The sequence below is a fragment of the Typopeltis vanoorti genome, chromosome 1 (assembly GCF_054136105.1).
Source record: "Typopeltis vanoorti isolate ZY-2024b chromosome 1, IOZ_Tvanoo_1.0, whole genome shotgun sequence".
NCBI lineage: Eukaryota > Metazoa > Arthropoda > Arachnida > Uropygi > Thelyphonidae > Typopeltis > Typopeltis vanoorti.
Window position 1 is genome coordinate 145,177,708 of NC_143549.1, and position 25,576 is coordinate 145,203,283.

The window sequence follows — 25,576 nt, forward strand, 5'->3', positions numbered from 1 at the left end:
TAATCAGGTCTAACTAATATTCGCCAAACTTGCGTGACAGCATGTTATCTACGAAAAATGCAAATCTCGTTCTTTCTTCTTCTTCTCTCTCTCTCTCTCTCTCTCTCTCTCTCTCTCGGTAAGTTCCTAGCGTCTCACTTGTAAGTTCCTAATTGATTTATTTCACGATGTTATTATATTGTTTCATGGTTACTGTTTGAAATGTGGTAACTGGAAGGTAATGGAGCTGTTGTTGAACCCCGGTCTATAAATATTAGTTTGAGGAGAATAGTGGCATGATTGCATTCCAACTATTTTTAAAATCCATAACTGCTCTCTATTCCTAATTAGCATACATCTCATTAGAATCAAGGAAATTGTCATCTAACCTAAAATAAATGAAGAAATTACCAACTAGCTTGAGATAATTTAAGAAATGAAATTGCTTACTTGCCTATCTATATAAACTACCCTCTAATTTTCTGTACTCTCAAAACCAGCGCACTTTACGCTTTTCTGATCTTTCACCAGAAACTAATCAGAACATTGGTCATGGATACGAAAATGTGTTCCTGCCCTTGAGAGATTTCTTCTCTCCCTTGCAACCCAAGTTATGCTTAAGATATGTTTCAGCCGCTTTCTTTGTATGAGGGAATCCCATATTCAAGTCGAGGTTCATCAGTATGGTTTCTACTGCTGTCCAGAACTGGGGTAGGTAAGAATGTTCCAGATGGATATTCTTGCAAAAACTTCAATTATTACTCAAGAGAGCTTTATATTTGCTTCAAATAGCATTTTATCAGTCTTGCATAGAATGTCTTCTTAATAAGCGGCATTACTATGGTCTCTCTGCATTTCCATGTACATAGTTAACTTTCTCTGCTGCGTGCCGTGATAGCGGGCTTGCTGTCTGCAAACTACCCTTCTAATGTAGCAGCGATACTGGGTTTTGCTCTTTTGGATATTCTTCAACTCATGTACACCAGAGATTTTCATCACTGGCTGCAAATCCTATTCCTAATTTTGCTGATTAAGTATACTCTGATGGTGTAACTTGAATGCAACCTAAACCTCAGAAAAATACTCGGATCCTTAAACAAAATACGAAGCGTTTCGATTTGGATAACAATTAACTTAATCTTTTCATGGCATAAATGCATTATACCAAGGTTTCCCAAACTTTTTTTTTTCCCGTGGCCTGGTTATTTTAATACTTCATCTTCGTGACCCACTAAAATTTTTATGGCCAATAGGTAAAATAAAACAGATTTGAATGTTCATAGAGTTTTCATTTATTATTATTATTATAAAGGAGCATTTACTCTTACAAAAATATAAAGAAATTAAACTAAAGCCAAGTAATTTATCAATGAGAAGTGCGATGCTGTTGTTTGTTTACTGGAAACTTCAGGCTTGGAGGAAAAGATGATACTTTATTCTTAATTCCGGTTCGACTTCCAATCAGTTTCTATGTTTATTTTTCAGAAAAACCAGTGCTGAAAAGCCTGTTTCACACTTATATATTGTGACAAAAGGCATTAGAAATTTTATCGCTTTTTCTGCTAAAACTGGGTACTCCTGATGGCAAGACAACCAAAATTCCATCAGTGGTTCTGTTGACGACGTCTTTGAGTGCCGCATCACACGACAGTTCAATTATAGATTCAATATCTGAATCCGGAAATTCTGTCTCAGATTCTGCGTTCACTGTAAAAGGTTTCCTTATCCATGCTTTGTTGCTGTTGATTGGGGGAAATATTCCTTCAGACTTGCCTGCAGTCCTAGCATATGTTCCTTGATAACAGTTGAAATCTCATCCGGCACGGAACTCATATTATACTCCTTTTGTAATTTTTAGCTTTGTAAAAGATTTGTAATTCCCTGCTTCCACACGACGGGACCACAAATTGAGTTTTTTTGTTGCAGCTTTCACCTTCTCTTGCACTTTAAATACAGTTACATTGCTGCCTTGTAATCTCAGATTTAAATTATTCAAAAACTCGAAAATGTCACAACCTTGATTAACCAATTGACATCATGAACTGTCTTTGAATTCAAATATTACATCCCTATGGGGATGTTGGTCTAAGAACATTAAAACTTCATCCTTCATTTCAATAAGTCTTCTTAAAACATTCCCTCTTGACAGCCATCGCACCTCGCAGTGTAAAAAAAGATGTTCATGTTCACTCCCCATTTTTTTGCACAACGCAGAGTTTTTTTAGGCGTCCCGGCATTTAGCTTTCGTGACCCGGTGCCGGGTCGTGACCCACCATTTGGGAAATGCTATTTGATCTTCCGAAAACATATACACCCTGCTAGGTGTTCTGATTATGGATTAACCACTTCATATAAATTTCAAACCGCCCTAAATTAGAACGAATTCATATATTTAAGGTATTACGCTATATACCTCTTTAAAAATCTAATTCTGTTCAGAAAAGAATAATTCAGCAAACGTATAAGATTATTTTATACGTTTGCACATTATAAAGTAGCTCTCTCATTTCATGAGTCAGTCACTCTATCATTTAAAACCCTTTTCTACTTTATGCCTCTTCCGCACAATTTTTTCAGTTGAATTGCATGGGGTGCAGTTCGATAGGACTAGTTTCCATAATCCTTTAATTTCTCACAAAATCTATAAATTCAAATACATTAGAAGGATGAACCCTTCAAATTTATCTACTTATCTTTTCTTACTTTCCATTCATCTCCTCTTGATAGTTCTTAAGTAATCAAATATTGTCTGACATTCCCTTCTCCTCTTTGTGGAATACCAGAGAGGAGAATTGCTCCTGCTCCTTAAGTAAAATCGGGAGAGTACATTACTATGCATTGGTATGTTTTTAATACACACACAAACATAGTAATATGTTATAGGTTTCCTGCACCTTTTCGCTTGTGAATTAAAAAAAAAAGAAAGAAAACAAAACGAAAATACATAGCTTTAAGCTTAAAATTACAAAACTATTTAATGAAATTTACTCATTGGAATTAATAATCTGGATCTCTGCGTTATCATATATCTTTCGATGTAGCAATATTTGATTGCTTTTTTATATATAATGAGCTTTATTTTAAGCTACTCAGAGATATTTGCTTATGTAGGTCCTTGATTCAAATTAAATTTGAAAATTATGTACTTTAGCTACCCTTTTTATTAAAAATTAATGCTGCATTAGGCAGAATATTGATGCATTGCATTTTCATTGTTAACTTCAAAAGGTGATGTGCATAATTTGATGTGGTTAGGCTAACTTTCAAAATATATCATTATCTAGTCATTGCTAATACCTCATGTCTCTAAGTGGGCGGAGTGGAACTTGTTAACCTTGATATAAATATTAGGTTTGGTAATCAAACCCTCTTACGCCTGATGCAGCTACTCGAACATCGTTATTTGACACCGTTTATATTTCACAATGTTAATGTGTTGGAAAGGACATATATTATCTGTCAGTAATTATATATCTTTCGTTTCTTATTATCTATCTTAGTTTGTAAAGTGAATTATCAGCTGACATTGCTTTATCCTTCATTTAAATATGAGAGGCTTCCAGAGAATTCCCAAATGAAATAACAATTTATGCGTATTACAAGTTGTTACAATTTTTGTAATACTGTTATTCTACACTAAAATCTATTGCTCAAGATGTGTTTTTCTGCTTGATACTCTGCCTTGAGTTTTCTTACGTAAAATAAGGCTGCCCTGTGCTTGCTCTCTAAGTGTCAGATTTCATTTCAAAGAAAATTAAAAAAAGAATTTCTTGGCAATGTGTTTGATCGCGAAATGAATTTGAATATTTTCGCATAAATAATGACATTGAAAGAGTTCGCCAAATAGGATAGCAGTAAGATGAACACAGAGATACTTTCTTAGTTTCCCTCAGACTTTTTCATCTTCCGAAGGAGGTAGAAAGAGAAGAGAACTCGTAGAACTTGCTAATATATGTATCAAGAATTATCGTAATAATGCTTTATATAATTACAAAATTGTGGACACGTATGGTACTTAATCAAAGCACGAGAAGAAAACTCTGATAAATTAAAAAAAAAAAAAAAAGGAAGTGATACAAGGAGAGGATTCTGGTGTTTTTTGCACATTGTCAGACAACTTAGGCAACTAGACGTGTTAGAAGTAAATTTTCATACAAATAAAGTTACAATATCATATAAATCATAAATTTACTGACAAGCTCTTTTTAAACGGAAACTTACCATTGATACATGAAAGAAGGATTGTATGAATAATTGATCACCAAAACGTGGAAAAGTAAGCAATTCTTTTATTATCAAATATTGAACTGAATTTACCTATTCCTGCCAAAATATAAAGCAAAAATGATAGAACTTTTAAATTTTAAACAAGATTATATTTGTTTTTAGATGGTTTAAACTTCGTACACATATGAAGGTACGGCTAATTAGAATCAGAGAGGAGAAATTTGAAAATAATAATAATAATAATAAACCAAATACAAGACAGCGTTCAAACCAATTTTAAATTTTGAGAGTTGGGTTAGAAATAAAGCACTTGATCAAAGACTAGAGACCAGATATGAGGGTTCTAGGCATCAGTGGTAGAAAATTAAGTAAGCATATTAAAAATGAAGATACTAGAAAGGAACTTGACATTGTTAGCATTCATGAATGTGTCAGCAGAGCAAATCTAAGGCGGTATAGCAATTTAAATAGAATGAGTGAAGAAAGGCTAGCAAAACAGGTGTTTGATGCCAAAATGGCAGGAAAGAGACCCATAGGAAGAGACACTTTAATTTAGTCAGAACTGCCTTAGAAGAACAAAATGTTAGATATGACAATATTGGAGTGCTCATAAGTAATAGACAGATTTAGAGGAACATTGTGGATAGGAGATCAATAATAATGTATACTTAATTATGTAGTGTTGTCATAGTAACCTGAACACCTCTTGAGGGTACATTATCAAGAAATTGATGATGATGAATAACAAATGATACAGTAAAAGAATGCCGATGTCCTTTGCACGATATTTCTTATCCAGAAACAACTTAGGCAATCAAAACTGTTGGAAATATGCAACAGTGTTTGGCAGGAAAACCAAGTAAACATGAATGCAATTCATACATGAAAGATACCAATAATTTGTTCGAGATTATACTTATAACATCATGCTCTGCTATTTTGCAGTTCCCAGTGTTGAAGTTATTCAGCCAAGAAAAATTGCAAACTAATGCAGAATTCCACCTTTTTAGCTATTTCATCAGGTTCAATGACAATTCCTTATCATGCAACGTTTTTTTTTCTAGAATGCCAATGCACAGTGAAATTGCCCTCGATATTCAACGGTAACAGTCTCGTTACGATTATAGAACCAGTACATAAAAAGCATATCCTCTCTTCTTCTTTGGAAAATCTAAAGGTTCACAGGTACATTTGATAATGATTTAACAATCTAATACAATATGACCGAGTACACCGTTTGCTGATTAAAACGATAGTTGTGCGTAGACTTGCCTATGAATAAGTCAACTCCTGCTCACAAATGCTATATTCAAATACTTTGAATATAGCATTTGTGAGCAGGAGTTGACTTCACATTCTTATCCGTTTTTTCAACAGTTCTGGTTTTTCATGCGACAAAACAGAAAAACGAGCCAGCGAACATACTCAATTAACCGACGTATAATACTATGTAGATACGATTAGCTGTTCGGTCATATGAAGCTAAGTTACTTGATCACAAGCCATTGACCGGAATATGTTGAAAAAACGGATAAGAATGTGACGATTTCAGTCATAGAATCTCTCCAGGTGAGAAATGCTAGTTTGCTAATAATTAATAACTGACCTTCCCTGTTTAACATACTTCTCCGATTTTAGTCAAACCATTATTTAAGAACTCGAAATTTATTCATTAATCAACTTCTTTTTCCAATATCTTCTGATTCAACTTTTCATGAAAGGATTCTGTGTCTTGAGACCTGATGTTAAAACAAATTTGTAAAATGGACTTGACTTCATTAATAATCACTGAAACGGAGATACACAAAATATCACATTCTGGATGATATACATATTCTTTTTATTGATGAATCGTTTAAACATACTTCTCACATTGTCTAATTTTTTTATAAGAGGCACACCAAATATAACCTACGCACCTCAAACTATCCTTGCTAAGGTCTGTGACATAAATATGAGGATTTTACGACGATTTTTATGCAAAAGGTTTTACGGATTATTATTTATCTGTTTTATTTATTTATTTACTTATTATTTTACTTCTGCACATTTTGCAGTTGTAGTATTGGAGAAAATAGTAGTAGCGCCCATATGCATTTCCACAAAAACAAAGTTTAGCCATCACTGTCTACGAGTAGAAGCAAGTGGTAACTTGCTTCTAGATAGTTTCATCATCGATCACTTTAGATTGCGTGATGAAATGCGTGGATATCAACCATTCGAGCATCTTACTCGGTTATCTAGAGCATCGTTTCTCAAACTGTGGTACATGTACCACTAATGGTACATTACGTTATTTTTGATGGTACAATTTTTACACAAAATATTTAAATAAATGTTCAGAAAAATGTATTTTAATATTGTAACGAGTAGACTGCTCTTCCAAGAATTTAGCTTGGCGAATCGAATAAAACGAACAAATAAATTTTATTGCAGTTTTATGTGAATTTTCGGATGCGAAGTCTCATTAGCGTGTCATAAGGGTTTTCATATTTAATATTTATTTTGAAACGGTGTTTTTGTATGTAAAAAATTATAATAAACAAAGTTTCTTTGTCAGATGACACTCTTTCGCGACGAATTAACGAAATGGCAACTCAAGTAAAACAAACACTAATCGAAAATATAAAGCAAATGAAATGGTGGTACATATATTTTTTGATTCTTATTTATGTGGTACAAACTTTAAAATGTTTGAGAACCCCTGATCTAGAGTATTCAACCCCCGGTGAACAAAATTCAGTTTTCTGTGGATTTTCGCAAACTTTCCTGAAACATTTTTTTTAATATTGCTATGAAAGTGTTTATTTAGTGAGCTACAGCACAGTGAGATGCAGCAGCTGTGTTTTTATAAGCCTCAAAATCTTATGACTTAAAAGCTATTTAAGCTGCTTATTTTCAGGCATTCCAATCTAAAGACACAGATATCAGCTCGAAATAACTTCAGTGGAGTTATTTCGACTCGAAATATCTATAAATACTCGAAAAATACCCTGCGAAATTTGAAATTAGAGTCAACCTTTTTTTCCGAATTTATGAAACAAATTTTATATTAAAAACTTCACATTTTCAAGAATCTTGAAAATAAATTTTCGTATACATATTTAGATACATAGAAAGTATATGATTACTATTGAGGAATAGCGATAAAATATTAACTTTCAATGAGCAATTTATTAGCATATCAAAATGTATGAAATTAATTAATGCTTTCTTTCTTCGGGCTGTATACAGTATGACTTAAAGAAATCAGTACAGAATATATCGTATTTCAAGTTTATTAAACAAATATGTACGAGTGTGATAAACCTGAAAACTGAGATATAGCGATCGTCCCCCCCCCCCCCTTATTTTTTTACGTGGGTGATGTTATCGCTTTACCGATTATATCATATGAGTTATTTTCATGTCATTCCATCATATATTTAGTCTACCATCATGTGATTTATCTTTTCATGATATATTCCGTTTTGCGATTAGCAGATATCAGGAGAAGTAAAATGAGAGCTAATATTGGAATGATAATTCGTATGAAGGAGATGTGCTATGCTGAGAAGTTCTTTAAGATTGGGCAGATATGAGTTTCTCGCAGCAAAATTTTCTTATACAAGTGATTTTTTTTTGTGGAAGGGGGATGGTTAGCTTTGTAATTCAAAGAACGCAGAAATTACAAACACCATTAAAAGAACCACAGTTCGAGTTGCTAAGACTCAAACAACGCTATGATCAAAATTTGTTCCTTTGTCTGCACGCAGTCTTCGAACTCGTTATATGGTTAATTGTCTGTTTCTTTCCTTCGTGACTCTACCAATTGCTCATGCTGCTTGGACAAAATAATAAAGGAAAATACATTTTAAAAATATGAATTAATCATTGAAACTAATGGATTTAAAATCTGATAAGTATTAAGTAAAACTATATAAAATCATAGAAAAAAAATCCCAGCAGTTTAGTTGAAGAGACTATAACATTTAGAGAAAATCGCTTAAAAATAAGCATTAAAGGAGTGCAAAAGGAAGTTACATCCTGTCGGAATTCCTTCGATGTATGAATAACGAATAAAGAAAGGAAGCTAGTTAACACAATAATTGGCTATAATAATCATACCCACGTGTACCCAATTTTAATGATATGAACAAGCAATTTAATGATTAATGCGGTTACGATTTTATTCTTATAGTTAGGACGACTTATATAAATCATTTTATTGCCTTTAGTTGATATTTATAACTAGTTAATTGACAATGAGTTAAACAGGAGGTAGTGAACAACTTACAGAAAAGATGAAAAAGAGATATAATTAAAGAAATCTCTTGAAATTATTAATATCAGTGTCATTTATTTGATATTCTCATATTTTGTTTAAATACAGACACAGCAAAAACTGTTCACAAGAATTAGGGCTGTCTATTCCCTTTTTTCTTTCTTTCTTTCTTTCTTTTTTATTTTTATAAAATATTTCATCTTTATCAGCGCAGGATATGGTAAAAAAAATAATTCAATAATGATAATTATTACCTTAAAATAAATTTAGACGAAACAAAATTATGATCTTTTATTATGTAGCATTGCACATATTTCGGTAGGAATTAGGAATGAGTTCTGGATTAATTAATAAAATATTTAATTATTGTTATTGCTATTTAGGTGATGGAGGAGCTGAGAAGGAAGTGGGATGCAGGATACAAGCAGGTTGGAGGAACTGGAGGGAGATGGCTGGAGTGTTATGTGATAAGAGGGTGCCGATCAATCTGAAAGGCAAAATTTATAGGACAGTAGTGAGGCCAGCTATGACATATGCTATAGAAACTGTGGCCCTGAGGAAAAATAACATTAGCAGGATGGAAGTAGCAGAGATGAGAATGCTTAGGTGGATGTGCGGTGTGACCAGAAAGGATCATCTGAGAAATGACTATGTCAGGGGAACAGTGAAAGTTACGAACTTAGGAGCGAAAATACAGGAGGCAAGGTTGAGATGGTTTGGTCATGTGATGAGGAGGGAGGACGAATATGTGGGAAGAAGGGTCATGCAGATGGATGTGCAAGGAAGGCGGAAGCGTGGGCGGCCAAAGAAGAGATGGAGGGAGCTGGTAGAAGAGGACTTGAAGATGAAGAACTTGGATGTGGTAACAGCCCAAGACAGGAAGGTGTGGAGGAGACTCATAACAAACAGTGACCCCCACTTAAGTGGGAGAAGCTGCAGAAGAAGAAGAAGAAGAAGAAGAGGTGACTTATTGGAGGACAGGTCTGAATTTGAAAAACACCCTGCTTGATCAATAAAGCATAATATCTAGATTATCTTAACCTTAATGGTAAGATAAACTACCGCCCACAGGCTTACAGCCTTTCGGATGGCACACACACACACAAACAAACAAACAAACACTGGAATATATAGAATAACGAACGAAGTCAATCGGTCGTTATTCTATATATATATATATATATATATATTATCGGTTCAACAGCTCAGTCCTTCTCTGGAGACGAAACATTATACTTTTTTTTAAGTTACTTTATGTTTTCAATAAATAGGGTTGTGGTCTCGTACTGGGTAACAAAAATCTATGCTACGGGATTTAAACCCATCGCCTGTTGATCAAAAAGCGGGTACGCGAACCACTAGGCTCACCGAGCCGAGCAAATTCTTTCTTTTTCTTTCACTGATCTATTCCATTCTACACATCTTCGCCGATATAATGAAACATTATTGTTTTATTATATTATATTCATTTTCATTCATTGTAGGCTTTCCTTTCTTTTTCTATTGAATTTTTTCTGTTTCCTTTTATTCATTTTATTTGTTTATTTTGAATTTGTACTTGAATTACATATTACATATTTTATATGTATTTATTGTTTAACTTACTTTCAATAAATTTCAAATTTAATTATGATTTCACTATAAGTCATCTTAGTGTTGGATCCAGATTGCTTTCTTTAAATTTTGAATGAAACAGTGGTAATTTAGTCTTTAATATTTTACAGAGCGAGATTACTGCTCTCTAAACTCAATGTTACAAAAGAGGATGTAGCAGATGTTGAATTAGCAGAAGACATTTAAAGATAAGAAATTACTTGAAGCGGCTTATCGCAGTTTTCTGCGAACACTTAATGACCAAGTTTAAGGAACTCAGCTATTCGCATTAACTGGTGTTATCGCATTCACGTTAACTCTTCAAAATGTAATTATGCTGTAGTAGTATTGATCGGCTCACCAATGCAACTTCCTGACCTATAGAAAGGCAAGGGTTGATAACCTTATCTTCCGTTATGGTCATATCTGAATTTCCTGCCATAGCATTTTCCTCCCGGATTACGTGAGTTGACTGCGGTACTACTAGTCAATATATTTAGTGGTAATTAGAATTCCAAAAACGAGATCATCGTAGTAAAAAGTGCAACTGTTCGCAGTTATTTGATTTTATTAAATAGTTATATATGGCTTATTTTTGTACTACTTAGCTAGATAAGTAGTACAAAACTTAAATTTTGTACTACTTAAACTCTGTAAATTTACAAAGAAACATTTGTAAATTTAACTTTGTTAATGTTCAAAAGAAAACTTAAAATATCATATTATTATCATGGCATTAATCATTTTGAGTTTTCATAAAGGAAAACATGGGAAAAATGCAACTGTAGATCAATAATGCAGGGTTATTTAAAATGAAGGAGCAGATTGTACTTGTTTGCGAGATGTTTATTTCCATACAAACATTTGTTATAACATGACAGGAAAATTATGAGAGTTTATTTTCCCCACATTCTAGTAGCAGGCTCTTGCTACTAGAGTGCGCTGAAACAAAAAGATCATTCAGTGGCTTGCTCAAAGAGTTAACAAAAATGGCGTCTCCGCAGGAGAAAACGTTTTGTGTTATTGGATATGCAAAGAGTAATTCCGTAATTACGGTTCAATAAAGTCCGCACTCAATTTAAGAAAACCTTCTCGTCACAAGCAGATTTACTCGTCCTATAAAAATTTCAAGAAGAGGGATGCATCTGTAAAGGAAAAAGTCCGGGTCGTACATTTGTTTCCGAAGTTAATGTTGAAAGAATTTGAGAAAAATTCTTACGCAGACCAAGAAAATCCATAAGCCCTCGCAAGCAAAGAATTAAGAATTCCTCAAACAACGGTATGGAATGTTCTCAGGAAACGATTGCATATGAAAGGTTACAAGTTGCAGTTAATACAGGCACTACACCCCAGAGACAAAAAAAAAAAAAAAAAAAAAACTTTTGTGTAAAAATGTTTGATGACATGGAGAACGATGCCTTCGCAGCACGACTCATTTTTTTCTTATAAATCAATGGTTCGCTTAAGTGGTGAAGTGAGTCGTCATAACGTGAGAATATAGGGAGGGGGGCGGCAGAACATCCACGTGTAAACACTGAACATGAAGAAACTCACCAAAAGTGAACTTATTTTATGTCATTTCTCGCAGGAAAATTTATGGGACTTTTTTCTTTCCCGAGGCAACAGTAACTGGGATGTCATACCTCGATATGTTACAAATCTGGTTATTCTCTCAACTCGAAGACGACTCTGGTGGCTTAATTTTCATGCAAGATGGGGCATCTCCTCACTTTCACTATAATGTCCGTAATTATCTCAACGCAACTCTTCCAAACCGCTGGATTGGTCGAAGTGGGAACAGATCATCTTGTGCTGTGCTAGTGACCACCCATGTTTCCTTGTGCTTCTTATCTTTGGGAATTCGTTAAAGAGGCCGTTTACCTGCCGCTCCTACTCACAACATTGAAAGAACTTTGGCATCGAATTGTAGCAGCAGTGAATTCAATAACTGTCGACTAGTTACAAAGAGTCGCCAATAAAGGGACAATCGTTTTGATGTGCGCGTGGTATTATAAGAGGTGCATAATGGAGTGCCTGAATATCTGACAGTTTTCCTATCAGGTGACTTATAACCCATGTTTATATTCCTGGAAATGAAGAATTCATAAACAGTCTGCTCTTTCATTGTGAATAACCCTGTATTTGAGTGAAAGGTGAGAACATAGATAATGCAAAGACTTATTACATTTTACATTTTAAGAAGAGATAATGCAAAGTCTTATTACATTTTACATTTTAAGAAGAGATAATGTTAAGGTTTATTCACAGATTCCATTAATCTTTGGACGTTCAAGATGAAAACCATATTATCTTTCTTTTACTTGTTATAATCTAAAGCCTGTCACCTCCACAGTAACTTCGCTTCGAAAACTCAAATTAATGCTCTGACAAAATGATTAATCCTGTCTTCATGTATGGTCTGTTCTGCAAACTGTGTCTATTATCTGGCCGATTTATGTTGTCATGAGGAATAAAAAACTCGAGTGTCGTGGAGGAAAATCCAGTTACCTTCATATGAAACCGACTAATTCACCTTAAGATGGAAAGCCCTTATAAAGGTTCTTCACGCCCTGGACGTGTACTGACTGAGCTAAGGAGAATTTCGTAAACAAGTTATAATTTAAAAAAAATATCGTTATAATATCTTTTGAGCACTGTTTGATGAGGACATAGTCTGTCTCACATAGACGAAGTCTTTATTGAGGAAAGTAAAGCCTGCTAGTCATGTTTTCAGTTGTCGATCACCTAAGTTCTTATGAAATGAGAAATCGTTGGGGAAAATGAAATTAATTCTAATTTGTTCTTTTGTATAGTGTTCTCTATCAATAATATACGGGGTGGCCTATTTGTCATAAGTGGGTTTTCATAAATAATAAAAAAAATCTCTTGTTTCTGTATTTCATTATAATAAAAAAAGAATAAAAATAATTAATAAATAAAAAGTTATTAAATATTCAAAACCTTTCGTGACTTATGGACCAATCTGTATTTTTGATAACAAGAAATATATAAATGAGGCTCGTCACTTTATATACTGTATATACTTCCAAATGACTGGCTTGCATCAAAAGGATATGTGTTGCCGGCTTGAGACACTCGGCATGTCTGGTTTGTTTATTTATTTAAGGCTTACTACTTTAAAGTTTGTACCGTCAGAGATAATATTTGGTTGGCCGTTATTGATGCATTTAGAACTAATATTCTCCGATAAAGAGTGATCCTTATAGCATATGAACAAAACATACCAGACTAATGTAGCATTGAAAGATACGCATACCGTCGTTTCAATTAATTCATCCTTTGGTTAGATTAATTTGTATGGCCAATGCAATTAGAGATGAAATCTAAGTTCGACATGAAAGCCGTTATGAAATTTAGTTTAACAGAAATTCTAGCAGTCATTATTATTATTGTGTGTGTGTGTGTGTGTGTGTGTGTGTGTGTGTGTGTGTGTGTGTGTGTGTGTGTGTGTGTGTGTGTGTGTGTGTGTGTGTGTGTGTGTGTGTGTGTGTGTGTGTGTGTGTGTGTGTGTGTGTGTGTGTGCGCGTACATTTAACAATCACTTCAATCAAAAACACGGCGTTTCAAAAATAAAATATTTGATTAAAGGAGTTTTTTGGATGATACAGCCAATGGTACAAATGTTATCTATACAGCAAGGAATCAAAACAAACTGACGTTTGCTATTGTGAGATAACTGGAAAGCATAGCGATATATGGATTCTGTATCGATTTGTATACTGATCCCTCTAGAAAATAATGCCAGTTCAACTTCACTGACAGACTTTGAAAAAATGTGTGCAGTTTTTCTTCATTGTTTCCAAGGATTCTTAATGTAGAATTATTTTTTTAACTGTTTGTTTTCAGTTTACTTCTGACTACTTATTTGGTTAAAATGGTTGTCCTTAAAATATCCTTCTTCTTCCATCGTTTTTATTTATGCATTTAATTCCAGTTATAATGAGTAACTGAAGAAGCGATTGTAGTTTATTTCGTATTAACATATTAATATATAATTTATGTGAATATGCACTTTATTACTTCCCTAAGGATGAAAGTAGAATTGCAGTTAGAAATTTGACACTTCCAAATAGCCTATGACCGACATTTCTTCATTCAAGTCGGGTTAATGGTTTGGAATTACCCAAAGCAATTAATTCTGTGAGGCCAGTGTTATTTTTTTCGCCTGCTAATTGCGTGTTTTCTTGTGGATTTGCTTGTTTTGTTGGATGAAAAACTTGAGTTTCTGGGAGAACAAAGCTGTTCAACACTCTGTTCGACCTTTTTTGACCTTTTTTCTGATGAGACCTCAAAAAAGGTCAAAACCGGTCTGGGTAGTGACCTTCTCTCATAATGTAGAACAGTAATACATCTCCTAGGAGTTGTGTTTTACATTATGAGAAAATACTAAGAACAGTGATCAGAGCTTATCCCCACCTTTACTACGAGTCGCCCTAGCATTGCACTACCAGGTGTTGGCTTACGCTTGGACTCGCCGATCTTTATATAGTTTTCTATATTCGGCATGAAACTCTTAGATTAGATTTCCTATCTTTGAGTTTCTTATTCGGCTAAGAAATAATGTGGTATTCAATATCCACTTAATTTTGACCAATAAATAATAACTAAATGGTGTCATCCTCAGATAAGCTTACAAATAAGATTCGAGGATGAAAGCTGAGAAATTACATCTCATCCAAGATTTTTTTTAAAAAAATCATCATCAGCTTTCCATTAGGAGAGGAGATTTATGTCCATTCAGAGGGTAACGGAACGAACTCCACGAATTATCTATATTTATATTTATACCGGGATGTACACATAAAGCATATCAAATACTTTACCACATAAAGCTTAGAAATATTTGTACATTACTCCATTATGGTATTAGGGGAATGTAAAGACAGAAAGAACTATTGGCAGTTGGAAGACAGTTCCACAAAATAGAGTTAAAGGAGATGAAAGAAGTGAAAGAAAACTGTTTGGTGGTTTGAAGGTGGACCACATATGAATTAGAACTAAATGCTGCTCGTATTTTGATAGATTTTGAGAAAGGGAAAGCAGAAGAGTTGAATAAGACACTTCAGTGTTCATCACATATATCCAGCTAACTCGTATTGAAGATGAATGTCATTAAGCTCCAACTAAAAAATTGTAATAAGTTATGCCAAGGTAAATTTGTTTTTGTGTTTTGTGTTATCTGTTATTAAAAAGATATTAGCGTGTTGAAGAATATTCAGCTATATGGTTACAATGCACCCCGTTAACTTTTACCTTTATTATCTCTGCTGCAAGAAACAAACACCTTTTCTGTTTTACGATAGCCATGTTTCATTGAGGTCGTGTCAGTTAGTGCGTGTCGCTTTAGCTTCTTCATTTAACTTAATTGAATACAATCAGCGTGTCCTATTTGAGAGATGACGAAGTGGAGTGGAGTGGGCTGTTTTGTCTTTTCAGTTAAATATCATGGCATCCTGCCCGCTTGCTGGTTTGAGAATAAACATAAAATATTAAAAGTAATGCGTCGAAGATAACTGTGCTAACAATAACTAGCTAATTTAATACCAACAATTTAAAGTTATCGCAAATGGTTTCAGTTTATTTTTTTATGATAAAATTTCAATTCCAGAAATTTTATTCACGATTTGGAAATCCTACTGAGAAATAAGAAAAACAATAACAACTGTTTATTTTAGGCTCAGACTACACTTGCTTAAACTGTTGGCAGCACAAAAGTCTTGGTACTTTAAATGTTAATGTAAAAGGAGAAAAAAAAAGTGAGATGCTATAAACGTAATGTACTGATGACTCCAATATCTGAATTAGATCAAATCAAAGAAAGATACTGTAAATCCACATTTTGCTCTCAGAAGTAGAAAAAAGAAAACTTTGTGTTCTTTTCCACCGATATAAGTTTTTGAATGATATAATCATGAAAAGAATATACCTTAGGTCTAATAGTGTACTAATTCCCAGCTTGTGTGGATACAAGTGCCAAAGTATGTAGCTAAAAATGACAAAACAAAATAGAAAGAAAGTAAAATACGGAAAACAGTTTCATTCAGACATTCATACTGAAGGAATGCATGGTAATATTATCAAATTATTTAGGAAGGCAATTCATTAATTCATTAAAAAAATAGGCAAACAAAATATGAGTAGTTGTGCCTTGTTCTTTGAATTTTATTTTATTTTTTTTTCAATGCGAAGTACAGTATTTTATGCGTGTTATATGAAGATCGACCTTTGTTGTCAGAGAAATAAGGTTTTTTCTTGATTCATAACCAAAACATTAATGGGTAAGAAATTTTATCGCCTATCAAACAAACATAAATGAATATTAAAGAATGATTTGGGAATAATAGCAGCCAGAAGATAAGCATCGTTTTACTTTCTTGGGTTGGATGAAGAAGTGTAGCATTTCGAAGTCCTACTATTTCTGAATTAAATAAACAAACAAAAGAGACAAAGAGAAAGAAAAAATGCGAAATAATTTCAAGTTGTCAAAACGTTACTCGAGTAACAATTGCATATATGGAATAATTCATTCACTATGCAACGGTTATATGTATCATTACATATTTGGAATAATTCATTCACTATGCAACGGTTATATGTATCATTACATATTTGGAATAATTCATTCACTATGCAACGGTTATATGTATCATTACATATTTGGAATAATTCATTGACAACTAAAACAGAACATTTGCTGAATTTATTAAACGATTATATCCCGAAAAAGTTATTGTTTTATGAAGCTCCTATTTTCGTATTTTTTAATCCTGGATTAAATATTATAGTAATATTATTTAAAATGTATACAGCTTATATCCAACATTTCAAACCATTATTCATTGTAAATCTAATGCTAAACAGGTTTTTGAAATATTCTTTTCTTGAAGAGATGTAAGAAAATAATGGCGTGTCATTTAATAATGCATAATTTCCTTACGTATCAATTATTACTATTGATTAATATTTAGCAAACGAGTAACGAAATTAATAAGAAAAAATAATTAATCTGATCAATTTATTTGACCTTAATTACTTAAAAATCCATCATAAGCTGTTTTTGAACTGTATGAAGGTTGTTCCAAAAGTTTTAGTTAAGTTGGGAAAAATCTGTTATTAGTTGTCAATGCAGTATCTTGTATGCCTTCATTGTTCTTTCAGAAAGTGAAAAAAGCTTTGCATCACATGTAGTATATCTCACGAGTGTCTTTTGTCTTTCTCCTACGTTAGCTCTGTTTAGGATGAATACAAACTAGAGGTTGAGGCAAAATCCCACACATCTGAATGAAATAGGCTAATTAGAAAAATCGCATCATTAGAAAAAGTCTGTAAATATTACTAGCGTCCTAGACTGGATTTGAATCCAATTTCTTCTCTCTCTCTCTCTCTCTCTCTCTCTCTCTCTCTCTCTCTCTCTCTCTCTCTCTTTGTTTCGTGTGCTATGTTTCTGCATATTACTTTTTACTCTATGGTTACTGTTTCATTTTCTTGTGAAAGAATCACCTGCGTATGTTGAAAAATAATGTATACTGTATACTAAGTTAATTTTTGGAGTTTTTAATTTGAATTATGCTTCTGGTATGAGATTAGGAGCTTAATGACTCAGCATGCTAAATAGTCCTCACGGTTTACAATATTTCTTAAAATGCTTGCAATATTTCTTAAAATGCAATATTTCTTAAAATGCAATATTTCTTAAAATCACGGCATATAATGTTTACTTTTGATCGCCATAATCATTTTATTAACCTTCTCATGAAACTATCTCCAAGGTTCTCTTTTCCACTCGAATTTTGCTAATCCCTTCTTAACGGTGGCTTCTGTCTCCTTGCCTATCCGTCCGTCACAATAGCCTCATTAATAGCCTTGGTTTAAGTGTTTTAGCCTACTTTCCATAAAGCAAATAGATTTATCAGACTGTCATCATATTGCCTGTTTGTCTTTTTTTCTTTTCTGTGTGGTCCTCTAATAAACCTTTTTAGCATGAGCATAAATTAAGCTTCATGAAACTGAAAACACACATCAATCTACAACTACTAATAGAATCTGTCTACACTGTCTACATTATATATTCTGATTCTAATGAACATCAGCTATATTGTCATAAAATTCCGTCCAAAAACAATAAATAGACTTTCTTTTTTTCTTTCCTTTTTTAAAGGAAAACAAGCAGTTTAAGAATGTGCATATTATGATCTCTACTAATAATTAGAATATGAGTAACATTACTTGGTTTTGTTATGTAGAAATTATGAAGATTTTCATTTTACTGTAAGCTTGCATTTTGAATAATATATGAAATCCTCATTGCTTTAACAAAGAATATTTCATATATCGTTTTTTTTCTAGAAGGTCAGTCTACTAATAATTAGAATATGAGTAACATTACTTGGTTTTGTTATGTAGAAATTATGAAGATTTTCATTTTACTGTAAGCTTGCATTTTGAATAATATATGAAATCCTCATTGCTGAGGATTTCATATATTATTCAATATATGAAACAAAGAATATTTCATATATCGTTTTTTTTCTAGAAGGTCATTTAATTAACTATTAAATGAGAGACATGTTTGAGCAATATTCTCCTCCAACTCATTTTGTTGTTTTAAAAGTATTTGGGAACACTGAGGTCTTCTGCGAAAACCTTTCTGAACTGCAACTATTAAAATAAGGCCAATATTACTATACCAAGTTTGTGGCCAATACGTTCACAATTAGAATCTCTCTCTCTCTCTCTCTCTCTCTCTCTCTCTCTCTCTCTCTCTCTCTCTCATTATTTCTATTTCTTGGTAGATAACTTTGCTTTGTCTGTCACGTTATTACAAATAATTTTAATTATTTGTTCCCTTTAACCTTCATATCTCTTACTACGATAACTTTGCAGACGGACATATACAGTTTCCCTTTATAAATGACAATTATTATATCATTCGAAAAAAAATTAAAATATTCTTGTTATAAACGAGAAAAATCGACTTACCTGACTTGCAAGGATCCAAGTAAATGTCATCTGATACTTTATGAGGAAATTTTAAGTTCTGAAGTTCTTCAATAGAAAAATTTCGCGCTTCACATTTACAGCACGATAATAAAATAATAGTCAGGCACAACAGTTCTTGGAGGGCTGTTAGTATCCCGCTCGCGGATCGCCTTTGACAGGTCTGGTTTGACTTCTTTAGATTTCTAGCGTGAATCGTGATCACCAACACTTTTATAGTTCTTGCTCTCGACATATTGGAAGCGTTCGTTACGATCGTCGCTCACTTTCACTATTGCCTATTGGTGTAGCCTTTAGTCACCGCAGTAAAGATAGCTGAAAGAAAGTGATAAAAAGAGGGAATGGAAACGGAGAAATATATATATACATATAAAGCAGCTCATGGAAATTTTACTTAACATTTTGATAAATATACAAAATATAAAATATAATATTAGAAATCAATGGGAAACTATAGAAGACGAGAAAGTAGTTTTTACGAAATGTGGTTATAATGAAATTGATTTATTGAAGCTACTTTATATATTGCGCACTCCAAGATAGTTTCTGTCATATTTTGGTTTGTCCCAGGGAATAAATGGTGGAATAATAATTATTATTCTACCATTTATATGAATATGACATATAAATGGTAGTTTATAATTAGATCGGTCTTCTGGCAGAAGCGCAAGTGAAAAGGGAATCACTAATTTTACGAAAGCAGTGCAAAACTTTGTGTTATTCTACATTATTATTATTATCCTAAAGATGGCAACAGTTATTTAAAACAAAGAATTGACACGAAAAAATTTATGTAGTTGAGAATATCTACATGTAAGACACTGAAAATGTTACGACACGCCTAAAAATGATCAATTAATATGACACTAAAGAATGTTTGACTGACTAAAAGTTTAAAGAAGACCGAATTTCAAGTCTGCAAAACGTATACGATATTGCAGATACCAATGATATTGAGTTAAAAGCTTTACTCATTCAGTTAGCTGCTTGCCTGTATGATTAACAGCAGGAGCTTTAAACTGGAAAAAAATTCTGACAGAAAATTCTAACATGTATAAAATACACTAGTTCACGGTGTACTGTTAGGGAGGCATTTTCAATAAAAACAGACTACTCTTATTTTCCAACTTTAGCTCCAAATCATTCGTTTGAAAAACTGAATAGGGTCTTCAAATTGATGACTTGGAGAGAGAGAGAGAGAGAGAGAGAGAGAGAGAGAGAGAGAGAGAGAGAGAGAGAGAGACGAAATTTAGAAGTAATTACAAAAAAAAAGGGACAGTTAAACAGACGTGTAAAACAATGGCTATATACATTCCCAAGATAGCAACTATTTTGAAGGTGCGTCAATATATATATATATATATATATATATTTTTTTTTTTTAAACATAGATTTAGTGACTTAAAAAACCAAGATAACTTATAAAGATTTTAATGAGAATAATACAACTAGTTTCGGCTTATAACAGCCTTCCTCAGGTATTCATAAAGGAAAAGAATAGTAATAAACATTGAAGTATCTAAAAGAAACTGGAAATTACAGGTACAAATTGTCACACATAATTAATACATAAAAAACTTTGTATTTTTTCAAGTTGTTCTAACAGGCGTGCCATTGTTTATTCAAGTGTGCGTTCAGGCTCACGTGAACGCCAATATTGAATAACTGCAGCATGGCTATCTGGGATGTTATAACTCAAATTGTTGTTTAAGTGGACAGGGTTCAGCAGGTTTCCCTTGATTCTACAATTTTTCTCTCAAACTCATCATCACAGCGAAAAATATTTTCTGATCTATCCCAGCAAACGGAGTGGTTTTGTTGATCATCATTAGGATTATTTGAAAAAAGAACATGACTGGATAACGCAGTTGCATGAGATCTTTTGTAAGAGATATCTCTCCTATGCTCTTCTATACGTTGTTCAATAGATTTGTTAGTTTGTCCAAAATAAGGGATATTGCAATCGCACCATAATTTATATACACCTGGATATTTTAAGTTGTGATGAGTAGGCTTTTTAAAACATTGCATTCATTCTGGTTACTTCAGATATCAGGACTCCGTTTACCAACAAAAACAAGGCCTGGTAACGGGCAATCCTTTGTCCCCAGTTCTAGCTAACATCTTCCTTGAAGATTTTGAAACGAAAGCCATATCTTCCTTCTCATTTAAACCAAAAGTTTGGAAACGATATGTTGATGATATATTCATTATTTGAAATCACGGGCACACATCTCTCATAGATTTTCTTCATCATCTAAACATCCAACATCCTAATATAAAATTTACTGCTGATCTAGAAAATGATAACTCCTTACCTTTCCTGGATGTCATGCTTACACGACGCTCTGAAAGATTAAAAATCTCTATATACAGAAAACCTACTCATACCAATTGATATCTGCATAATCTTTCTCTTCATTTTCCACCACAAAAACTTGGAACTATATCTACCTTAGGACATAGAGCAGGCTCTCTCTTGAATGAACCAGATGAACTACAAAAAAGAAATAAATCACCTCACTCTTATCTTCAAACAAAATGGATACTCTGAAAAAACGATTAAGAAATTTCTTCTGGATCCTCCTAGGCAGTGCACAACAGAAACTATTAATTTTAAAGGTAGCATCTCCATTCCATACATTAGCACAGTCCCTAAAAAAATAGCTAAAGTCCTTAAAAAAATATAATATCAAGACGTTCTTCACCACACTTCCTAAAATCCGTTCTCTAATCAGCCATCCAAAACCTATTCATCACAACCTAAAATATCCATGTGTATATAAATTATGGTGCGATTGCAATATCCCTTATTTTGGACAAACTAACAAATCTATTGAACAACGTATAGAAGAGACATCTCTTACAAAAGATCTCATGCAACTGCGTTATCCATTCATGTTCTTTTTTCAAATAATCCTAATGATGATCAACAAAGCCACTCCGTTTGCTGGGATAGATCAGAAAATATCTTTCGCTGTGATGATGAGTTTGAGAGGAAAATTGTAGAATCAAGGGAAATCCTGCTGAACTCTGTCCACTTAAACAACAATTTGAGTTATAACATCCCAGATAGCCATGCTGAAGTTATTCATTATTGGCGTTCACGTGAGCCTGCACCACACTTGCAATAACAATGGCACGCCTGTTAGAACAACTTGAAAAAATACAACGTTTTTTATGTATCAATTATGTATGGCAATTTTTACCTGTAATTTCCAGTTTTTTTAGATATTTCAATGTTTATTACTATTCTTTTCCTTTATGAATACCTGAGGAAGGCTATTATAAGCCGAAACTAGTTGTATTATTCTCATTAAAATCTTTATAAGTTATCTCAGTTTTTTAAGTCATTAAATCTATGTTTTAAAATGTATCACAACAACCGAATAAAAGCTACACATATATATATATATATATGTGTAATAAATTTTTTAACTTGGGGATATTGTATATTAGGATAACCAAGTAATTTTATAAACTTGGTTATTTTAACTCCTAATCCCAAGTATGCAAACAATTAAGTTTGCGCCTGAAACAAAGTTCAAGTCTAAAGATGTTACAACACCAGGGCAACTCATTGTAAAGGTGGGTAAAGCTCTGATCACTATTCTTAGTATTTTCCCTTTACATCTTCTAGTGAGATGTAAAGCACATCTCACTAGAAGATGTATACTGCAATGCATTATGGGTGGAGTCACTATCCAGACCGGTTGAAACCGGTCTGGGTAGTGACAATGAGTTGCCTTGGTGTTGTAACATCTTTAGACTTGATCTTTGTTTCAGGCGCAAACTTAATTGTTTGCATACTTGGGATTAGAAGTTAAAATAACCAAGTTTATAAAATTACTTGGTTATCCTAATATATAATATCCCCAAGTTAAAAGATTTATTACATCTATATCTCCTCGAGAGATTTTTATTAAAAATAAAAACACCTTGTTGCAACTTCTATAGGTAAAGGTGATAAGGCTCCGTATTACTAAAACCTTAGTATTTAGGGTCTAGCTACTCACTGAGGAGACCTCAAAAATCGCCTGAACACGAATCTGCACAAAAACATTCAGAACCGAGACTCATAATATGGATTTCTATGGTAGGACTGCAATATGCAAGCGCCACATCACCCAAACCAACACGTATACAGTGGGACGTGGAAGGTTGAAAAGCTATGGTACGGAGCGACGAATCACGTTACGTCGACAGGTGTGGGTGTGGCGGATGACCGGTCTGAATAGTGACCCCACCCATAATGCATTGCAGTATACATCTTCTAGTGAGATGTGCTTTACAGTATGGGAAAATACTAAGAATAGTGATCAGAGCTTTACCCACCTTTACAAAGAGTTGCCCTGGTGTTGTAACATCTTTAGACTTGAACCTTGTTTCAGGCGCAAACTTAATTGTTTGCATATTAATTATACATAGATTAGAAGTTAAAATAACAAAGTTTATAAAATTACTTGGTTATCCTAATATATATATATATATGTTAAAGATACCAAGCAATTTTAAACCTGGTTTTACTCCATTTCCCAAGTAAGCAAACAGACTAAAAGTCAAGTTTGCGCCTGCAATTGATGCAAGTCTAACTGATCCCACAGGTAGTGCAGGAACAGGGCAACTCGTGGCAAAGGTGGAACAAGCTCCGATCACTAATCTTAATATTTACCCTTAATGCCAAAACACATCTCCAAGAAGGGGATGTATGAAGTTTTGTATTAAAGGCAAGGGGCCACTACCCAGACCGGTTTCGACCTTTATTGAGGTCTCGTCAGTGGGAGCTAGGCTAGAAATACTAAGATTTATACCTTTATACATTTATACCTTTATACTTTTATACCTTTATATACTTATATACCTTTATACTTTCTACATTTATATCTCCTCCAGAGATTTCTATTTAATAAGGTTAAAACACCTTATGGCAACTTGTTTTGGCGAAATACTTACAAGCTCTGAATTACTAAATCTTAGTATTTCTAGCCTAGCTCCCACTGACGAGACCTCAATAAAGGTCGAAACCGGTCTGGGTAGTGGCCCCTTGCCTTTAATACAAAACTTCATACATCCCCTTCTTGGAGATGTGTTTTGGCATTAAGGGTAAATATTAAGATTAGTGATCGGAGCTTGTTCCACCTTTGCCACGAGTTGCCCTGTTCCTGCACTACCTGTGGGATCAGTTAGACTTGCATCAATTGCAGGCGCAAACTTGACTTTTAGTCTGTTTGCTTACTTGGGAAATGGAGTAAAACCAGGTTTAAAATTGCTTGGTATCTTTAACATATTTATACCCAAGGTAAAAATACTTTCTACATATATATATATATATATATATATATATATATGAAGAATGATTTTGTCTCATACTTGTATGTACTCTGTTTGGAAAGAAGTCAACAGACCCCCCCCCATGGGCAAGGAGCATCTTGCCATGTAAAGTCACGTGTTTGTAGCCGGTATAAATTGGAGAAATATAATGCTCCCAAATCAGTGTAACTGTGTCCGGGTGAAATGGCTGCGAGAAGGGAAGTGACGGAATTTGAAAGAGGCGTTGTGATAGGACGCCATATTGCAGGACTATCCGTTCAGCAAATTGCTAACAAATTGGACCATCCTAGGTCAACAATCAGTGGTATCATACTGAGATGGAAACGCAGGGATTCAACTGTAAGTGCTACCTGCAGTGGACGACCCGCCACACTCGCCTGACGTGACCGTAGAGTGCTACGAAGGATAATAATTAAACATCACCATCTGCACGTTGAATGTTAAGTTCCGAGCATCGACTGAACACGAATCTGCACAAAACATTCAGAACTGAGACTCACAATATGGGTTTCTATGGTAGGACTGCAATATGCAAGCGCCACATCACCCAAACCAACACGTGTACAGTGAGACGTGGAAGCTTGAAAAGCTATGGTATGGAGCGACGAATCACGTTACGTCGACAGGTGTGGGTGTGGTGGATGACCGGTGAACGTCTCTTACCAAAGTGCGTAACATGAACTATGAAATTCGGATGTAGCGGCGTGACGTTATGGTCCCTTTTTCCTGGTTTGGCCTCGACATCTGTTTGTGGTACCACGAATATTGAATTCCAATAGGTATCTGAAAATTCTGGACAATGCAATGCTTCCTATTTTGTGGCGTCTTTGGAACTGACCATTGTGTTTTTCAGAAAACAATGCACCGTGTCATTGTTTTCTGAAACATCTTATGCAGTACATTGTCTTCTGAAAGAGACAATGCACCGCTGCTTGTAACTGCGTTGTTTGGAGACATTAACGTTACCGCACTTGACTGCCTTCCACAGAGTCCTAATCTCAATCCTATTGAACATTTGTGGAATGAACTGGAACTTCGGGTGAGGTCATGCCACGTCTTCCCCACAACAGTCCAGGATCTTATTACATGCCTAAAGGAAAAATGGTCAAAATTTTCCATTGATCACTATCGTATCCTTATGGAAAGTACGCTCCGTATGATCGC

The 25,576-nt window shown here is 33.9% G+C and overlaps 2 protein-coding genes across 3 annotated transcripts in view; one reads left to right on the top strand and one right to left on the bottom strand.

Moving 5' to 3' along the window:
- LOC150110510 (tolloid-like protein 1) overlaps window positions 1-25,576 on the bottom strand; it is a 152,660-nt gene that overhangs the window by 119,262 nt on the left and 7,822 nt on the right. Inside the window, exon 2 of the mRNA XM_090394315.1 lies at window positions 19,064-19,396. Within this exon, the coding sequence (XP_090250441.1) occupies window positions 19,064-19,316 (253 nt within the window). The 5' untranslated portion in view covers window positions 19,317-19,396. The remainder of the gene's footprint in view (window positions 1-19,063; window positions 19,397-25,576) is intronic.
- The window catches only part of LOC150110511 (arylsulfatase B-like), a 318,735-nt gene that overhangs the window by 117,305 nt on the left and 175,854 nt on the right, over window positions 1-25,576 (top strand). The gene's annotated exons all lie outside the window — the stretch shown is intronic.